Here is an 8,000-nt window from a genome sequence, read left to right as displayed (position 1 = left end):
GAGCTGCAGCTGTGTTTCAGGGCGGGCCAACAACTGCAGCAGCTGCATGTTTTTCCAACATTAAGGGTGAGTCTTAATGCCATGAGTTTCAGTGATATTTTTACACAGTGTAAACGGTGCAAGCATCGGCACTGAAGTTTATAAAGTGAAGAGGAGGAGGGGCCAGTGCATTAAAAGAGGGCCGAGGTGCTTTGGTGTTTGCAGTTCATTTTAACAAGACGGTGGACGGGGGGCAGATTAAAGACTGAAATATTAACAAAGAAAAAAAAATACATCTACAAAACAAGTGACCACAGCTAAAGAGCCAACACATCATCATACACACACACACACGCACAGTTCATTATTCCCTTCTTTAGCATTTTGATTCCTCAAGTCCTTCCCTTTTGTTTCCATTCCATTTGTATTTTTGGTATTTTGGAAATTTAAAGCCATGTCAACTTTGGTTTCTTAGCGTCAAGAGTGAAATCTCCCCCCCCCCCCAAAAAAAAAGTTCCCTTCCCTGTCAGGGCGTTGACAGTGTTCATTAAATAAAAAATGTTTTTAAAAATAATAAAGGAGGGACGATTAAGGAGGGTCGGCTCACCAGCCTCCTGAGTCCGTTATGTGCTACGTGTTGAGCGGACAGTGCCGCTCGTTTTGGACCACATGAAGAGCTGCACTCCACTTCAGTTTCTTCTTCTTCTTCAAGTAGCAAAGAAAACAAATAAATAGAAAAGCTCCCACCGTATAAGCTGTCCCATACACTCACTCACTCACTCACATCATCATCACACGCACACTGAGGTAACCGTTGTGAAAAAATATACACAAAATAAAATGCCCTTTTGTCTCAAATATTGACGTAGGCATCAGAAAACGACACAGTCACACTCGAGGGAAGCTACTGAGCAGGGCTGAAATAAAGCTCTCGTTTTTAAATGAACACATTTTAACCTGCTGTGTTGTTTTCTTTGTTTTAATTTAAATAGATTAGAACCCTGAAGAGTGGACACCCTTGCTTCTATAGGCCAGAGGTCGCAGGTATAGGCATAAAGGGAGTGACTATCTACAGGGAAATGGCCACATAGAAAAAAATAAAATAAATCAAAAGTATTAAAGTAACACAAGTATTTTTGTTGTTGTTTTTTTACATTGATTTCACCCTTTCAGTGTAACCACAAATTCCACTTATTGCTTTGTAAAGACAACAAAAGTAGCTATAATAAATTAAGGAGGTTATAGAACAAGTAACTGATCCAAAAAACAGACATTTGAAAATGAAGACCAAATAATAATAATAATACAACAACGACAATGATAATAACATTATATTAACTACATTAAAGTCAAAAGTCCTGCGTAGATGATTGTCTCTAAGTATAATAATAAACGCTGAAACCGTTAAGTAGTCATGGGACAGTGTCAGTCGTAGCCCTGAGTACGTGAGTCCCTGATAGGTTGAAGAAAACCTGGTGTGGTCGTGAGGTCACTCCTGATGACGACCAGGAAATGTATCTATTTACAGCTGTTGCTCCAGGCAACGCAGTTCACTGTGAGCCGTGCAGTTCCAGACTCCATGTCCCTCACTTAAGCGTGATCCTCCGACTCCTGCTTGACGATGACGTTGGCGGGGAGTGGCAGGACGGGGCTGCTGCGCCGCACCTTGATGACCGACGTCTCGTTGGGCGACTCGTACGCGCCGTAGGCCGCCGACAGGAGCTCGTCGCTCTTGTGGCGCGGGTGAAAGTGGGAGGACTTGATGTCGGCGTCCCTCCACATCAAGCCCAGGACCTGCTTCTCCAACATGGCGTCCAGCTCCACCCCTCCCTGCAGCTGCTCCAGCCGCTCGGCGTGCTCGCTGACGTCGAAGCGCTCGATCTCCTCGTTAGAGCGCTGCACCTCCTCCAGGGCCGCCTGCGTGGAGACGGAGCTGGAACCGGAGCCCGCCGCCAGGCAGTAGCCCTTCAGGTGGAGTCGCAGGCTGCACAGGTGGATATAGTGGCGGTGGCAGTGGGGACATTTGTGTGGGCGGTCCCTGGAGTGCAGCCGCTTGTGCAGTTTGAGGTGGACGAACTGCGTGAACTTTGCGGGGCAGAGTTTGCAGTGGTAGGGCTTCTCGCCCGAGTGGAGGCGGAGGTGAGTTTTCAGGTTGCTGGTGCTGCTGAAGCGCTTGTGACAAACCTGCATGATGGAGAATAGAGAGAAATAAAGGATGTTATTCATTTATCTGTCTGAGACAGCAGCATGGTGAAAGTACATCGGTATACAAGAGATTTTCACACTTTTTCACAGAGTCAGTTTTGAGCATATGGAGTAAATGCCGTTCATATTTACTCCCATTCACAGACAATTTTTTTTTAATTTTCGGCTTAGTTTCCCACCTGGCACTCGTGCGGCTTCTCCCCAGTGTGGACCAGATAGTGTTTCTGCAGGTGGGCCAGCTGAGTGAAGCCTTTGTTACAGGTCTGACATTTGAAGGGTCTCTCTCCACTGTGGACACGGAGGTGAACCTGCATGATGGAGAAGAAAGAAAACAAAGAAGGCATTAAGATAGTGTCACTGGAATAACTTTAGAACTTGTCAATGAGACAGGACACTGTGTTGTCATTATCTGATGTTAAGTTCCAGAACCACTTTCTTGTTCTCACATTCGTTTCCAGACAATTCCAGGAACATGTCCGGACTTAAATGCGTGTTTTAAAAGCCGCTTTCCTTTGTCTCTTTTCAGTGCTTCAACCTGATCTGCAGCCTCGTAATTACACGACGGGCCATACAGTACACAGAAATGGAATGATAATAAGGCAGTAAATCAGACAAGCAGACGTGACGTTGAAAGCCAGACGCGGAAACGACTTTAACGGCGACTGGAGCCTCACCTTCAGGTTTGACAGCTGTCCAAAGGTCTTGCTGCACACGTTGCACTCGTACTTGATTTTGCCGTTCTGCTTCTTCAGCGGGTACGGCAGTGCTTTGTAGCCGGCTGAACCTGGGCCTCGCTTCATTTTGGACAGGTTGATGGCCTCCTCGTCGTCGGGGTGAAACTCACTTTTGTTGCCCAGCAGGGCAGAGGTAGGCTTGGTCGGCATCCGCTCACTGGGAGGAGCTGTGCCTGCTGTCGGGGAGCCGCGTGAAGGAGCGCGGGCTGGTTCGTGTAAGTGAGCGTGGCTGGAGAACGGGTGGTGAGGCCCTGCTTTGTCCTTCAGAGAGGTGGCAGCTGCAAAGGCACTGGTGGGCCCCGGGAGGAGGAAGTCTCTGTGGGTGGGGTGGACGGGGTCAGGCATCAAGAAGCGCCTCCCTGCTGTGTCAGCGGGCATGAGGGGAACATGACTTGGCAGGAGGCTGCTATAGAGCGGGTGGTACACCCTGGGGAAGATCCCTCCTACAGTGGGAACACCACCACCTGACAGAGGGTAGTGATGGTGCAGGAGGTAGCGTGAGTATGGGGCTCCTGGAGGGTAAAAGGATGACGAGTGAGGAGCTGACGGTGGGGAGTAACCGGGATAGGAGGGGTAAAAAGAGGCTGGAGGGGGCACCGCACCTGACGGGCTCCCCTGAGGGCTGCTGTCTGGGCTGCTCCTCGCTGATGGGCTGGGCGTAGCCAAGGACTGGTTATCAGGGGAACGAGTCGCGGGGTAACTGAGCTGGCCTGGTTTGTGGCTGAGGAACTCTTCAGGCAAGTGAGGCCTGAACGCCGGGTAGATCGCGCGAGGGTACAGGGGGCGCTCAGGGCTGTCGGCGCAGCTCGGGCGGGTGGGGAGCGGCCGGCTGGGCTCTCTCTTGTTAGCCGCGGAGGACGAGGTGCTGTTGGTGCCACGCAGAATCGAGAGGACGCTGTGTTCCCTCTTGGGCGGCGTGGGCGTCACCGCGGTGGGGGGCGGACTGGAGGTGTCCGCCACGTTCTCCTTGCTGCTCACCTGCTGCTGCTTGACCTCGAAGAGTGACTGCTCTGAAGAGACACAGAGAGTAAGAGAGAGAGAGAGAGGTCAGTGGGAGTTCACCGAGATCAAGATAAGGCTTTTTTAAGTAGTTATCACAACGTCTGCTTCACACATCCACATCCAGGTTAGAGAAGAACACGGCAAGTAACTCAGCCATTTAAGGTGACAGATTTGAGCAACGAGTATGGGGGGGGCAGGGGAGACAGGAAGTGAGGCGTGACAGCTGCCGTGTGTGTGTGTGTGTGTCTATACAATCAAGATAAAAATCAAAATGGTGGCAGACAGTCGGGGGCTGATGGATTGGTGATGGTTTCCTATCTTCTGGAGAAGCTCTTCAGCCACACACACCTACACACCTACACACGCACGCACGCACGCACGCACGCACGCACGCATGCACGCACGCACGCACGCACACACGCACACACACTTTTGATGAAGCACCCACTCTCCTGTTTTTTTTAATGGCCACTCACTTTTGTTTCTGGGTTAAAAGGTTAAATCTGAGAGTTTCATCTCATCTTCACTCACACCTACTGTCTCGTCTGCATGATGAAAGAGTGGATTAGGGGGGAGCTCACCCACGCACGCACACACACACACACACTCTAAAAGTCCCAGTGAGCAGCACCTCTCAGCTGTGAAACGGCTGCAGTCAGACCCTTAAAAAGCCGCTGTCTTGTGTCTATAAGCTCATTTAGTGGCCAGTCAACTTTTTACCATGAGGTCAGCCAAAGGGGAGTGTGTGTGTGTGTGTGTGTGTGTGTGCCCATGTATTACTAATGTTGTGGGGACGTAAAACTGTTTACACATTATGCTGACTTGTCCCCACAATGTAAATGACTTTATTTTAAGAAATGAAGAAATGTTTTAAGGTTAGGTTGAGGGTTAGCAATGTCCCCTGAAGTCATTGAAACCTCACGTGTGTGTGTAATCCTGAATATGAGCAGTGGCGTAATTTGCTCCCCTTCACTCACACCACACACACACACACACACACACACACACACACACACACACACACACACACACACACACACACACACACACACACACACACAGTCAGTGACCCTTGCTTCGGGAGTATAGCGGCAGTGTAAACGTTAGGGTTATCAGTCAGCCTTCCTCCTCCCCCACCTCCTCCTCCCTCTTTCCCCTCTTTCAGAAAACAAACAGGGCGGCCATCTTGGAGATATCAATCTGTCAACACGGCCCTTCTGCCAGGAAGTTCAAGTAGTCAACAGAGGGGTGGCGACTCTACCTACACCACTCCCTCCTCCACCCTCTCTCTGCTCTTCTTAAGTGGAAAATATATCAGAGTGAATGACCGACACACACACACACACACACACACACGCACGAAAATCTCAACATTTGTGATCTGGCATGTGCTTGAGATGAAAAGAGTGGGTGTAGCGAATTTTGACAGGTGCTTTCAAGTGCTAACACTCAAAGAATGCTAAATGACAAAGAGTAAGAGGAGAGAGGGGAGAAAGTGACACACACAGGTGTTTTGGGAGCCCTAAAGTGCAAGACAATATCAAAATGTTCTGTCTTTATGAACCAAAGCGTCCGCAAACGGCATTTAACCAAACTTTTCCTGTGAGTCAAATTTCAAAAATCTCCTGAGTGCATTTGTCCATGTTGTCACCAGAAGTCCAGACTCACTGGTCCAGACCTCAGTGAATTAATCAATGAAAGCTTAGAAATTATGAGTATTATTATTATTGGCGCAAGCTGAGCACAGGTATACGGAAGAGGTTTAGGGCCACACAGGAAACAAATATTTGAGTTCTGACTTTAAAACTCAGAATTCTGACTTTAACACCCAGAATTCTGACTTTATTCTCAGAATTCAGAACTGAAATATGTTTTAGGATTAGTGTGGCCCTAATCCTCTTCCATACAGGTAAGTGTTGGAGCTGCAGGTAAAAAAAAAAAAAAAAGTCACCGGCAGGTCAACAGGAGCCTGCAGGGGCTAAATGACAGAGGAAGCTAATTAAAGACAACACACACACACACACAGACACACATACCCCCCCCCCCCCCCCCACACACACACACAGGGGTGGGGGGAGGGGCTGGTGAGGCCACTACCCCCTGCCTCTGTTCCCCAGGTCATGCGCATTTTTCCCCTGGGCAGTGGAGTCGCCCAGGCTGGGTCTGCTGCTTCCTCTGCCACCTTAACATTGCTATTAGCCTGCAGTCACACCTGGAAACCCCTGCTCTCTCTCTCTTTCTCTCTCCCTTTGATCAGCTCAGTGTCCAGAATGTGAAAACATCCACATTACTCATTTAAATGTTGACACTGACTGTGTATTTTCAGTTATTTTATGAAATAAAATAAAAGCCACGGTACGTATTCTCATCGAAAGGTCACTGAAGTCACACACACACTTAGAAATGTTCTTATTTTTGAAGGAAAAGCACTTTTTCAATGAATATAACATTTAAATGAATCAGAAATACACTCTATACATTGTTAATGTGGTAAACCACTATTCTAGCTGCAAAACGTCTGTTTTTTAATGGAATATGTACATAGGTGTATAGAGGCCCATTTCCAGTGTTCTAATGGTACATTGTGTTTGCTAATTGTGTTAACAGCTGAAAACAGTTTTGAGGGTTCGTTTTGAAGGGCAACATTATTATTTTGAATAAAAATCATTGTTTCTAATCTTGTCAATGTCTTGACTATATTTTCTATTCATTTTGCAACTCTTTTGATGAATAAAAGTGTGTCTTTTAATGGAAAACACAAACAAAAATTGTATAGATGACCCCAAACTTTTGAACGGTAATGTACACATACTGTCTGGTTCTACTATTGAGGTTATGTGTGCGTGTGTGTGTGTGTATGTGTATGTGTATGTGTATGTGTATGTGTATGTGTATGTGTGTGTGTGTGCTTTCATGTTAAAAGTGGGTCTTTAAGTGTGTTAGACTGTGGCATTAGGGGCCATATCCCCCTGTCTGTGTAATTACACTGTCACTGGCACACACACACACACACACACACACACACACACACACACACACACACACGAACGATGGCACTGACGGAGATGAAAGGTTGTCGGTTGTGTACCTCTGTGTGTGCGTGTGTGTGTGTGAAATAATGACAGGCTAACATTCAGAGAGGAAGGAGACACAGCTTCACTCAAACACACTGTTAAGCTTTAACAGTGGCGACAGGACACACTCAAGACACACACACAACTTCACCTTCCGAACCCTTTCACAATAAAAGTCTCAGACAACAAACAAACAGAATATAAGACTACTTCTCTCTCTCACACACACACACACACACACAAACACTTACTGAGTTTCTGCATCATGAGTTCCCCTGAGGGCGGGTAGTGGAGGCGTCTGGCGAAGTCGTGGCAGTACCACACGAGCAGCTCAGCACCGGCGGGCACGGCCTTCACCGTGTAGAAGTAGATCTCCATGCCGTTCTGACACGCCGCCAGATTCTGCTCGCCCGCCGAGTGCGCCGGGTTCACGTACCTCATCCAGTTGGAGCGAGTCTCGTCCAGGCCGTCGACAAAGTGGTGGAACTCTTTGTCTGCGTAGATCTGCAGGGAACATATATGTAGACAATATGTGTGAATATATGAAGGTATAAAGGTTTAAATAAAAGTGTTTTGCTAAATCAAAAACAGACTTAAAGAAGGAAAAGTGGAGACACTTTGAGAGAATGGAGAGAACAAGTCTCGCTTTCTCTTTTCTATGTGTGTGTGTGTGTGTGAAAGAGAGAATCCAAACCACAAGCAGACGCTCACTCATAATGGTGTTCCATCACACACGCACACACACACACACACACACACGCACACACACACACGCAATGGTCAGGTTGGTGTCTTGTGCACTCTCAGTGTCAGTTACCGGTAGTGATAGAGTCAAATGTATTTTTTGAATGTGTGTGTGTGTGTGTGTGTGTGTGTGTGTGACAGGAACCACATTGTGACATGTTGTTTGTGTAGCGGTGACATCACATCCCCCCCCCCCCTCCTCTCTTGCGAGCCCAGTTTCCCGTTCCACTGACGTCACAGGAAAGGGTCCCTTCAACTTCTG

At 47.8% G+C, this 8,000-nt stretch overlaps 1 protein-coding gene across 1 annotated transcript; it reads right to left on the bottom strand.

Moving 5' to 3' along the window:
* Nucleotides 1-1,569: 1,569 nt before the first annotated feature.
* prdm1a (PR domain containing 1a, with ZNF domain) lies at nt 1,570-7,498 on the bottom strand (the record flags this gene model as incomplete). The annotated part of the gene is made up of 4 exons (XM_083910907.1): nt 1,570-2,163; nt 2,364-2,492; nt 2,859-3,928; nt 7,246-7,498. Coding segments are annotated over 4 exons (2,046 nt in total), but the record flags the coding sequence as incomplete, so codon positions are not given.
* Nucleotides 7,499-8,000: the final 502 nt, after the last annotated feature.

Source organism: Microchirus variegatus (assembly GCF_963457635.1).
Source record: "Microchirus variegatus genome assembly, contig: SCAFFOLD_171, whole genome shotgun sequence".
Lineage (NCBI taxonomy): Eukaryota > Metazoa > Chordata > Actinopteri > Pleuronectiformes > Soleidae > Microchirus > Microchirus variegatus.
The sequence above is the reverse complement of the archived record's forward strand: the minus strand, read 5'-3'. Positions and strand labels throughout refer to the sequence as shown.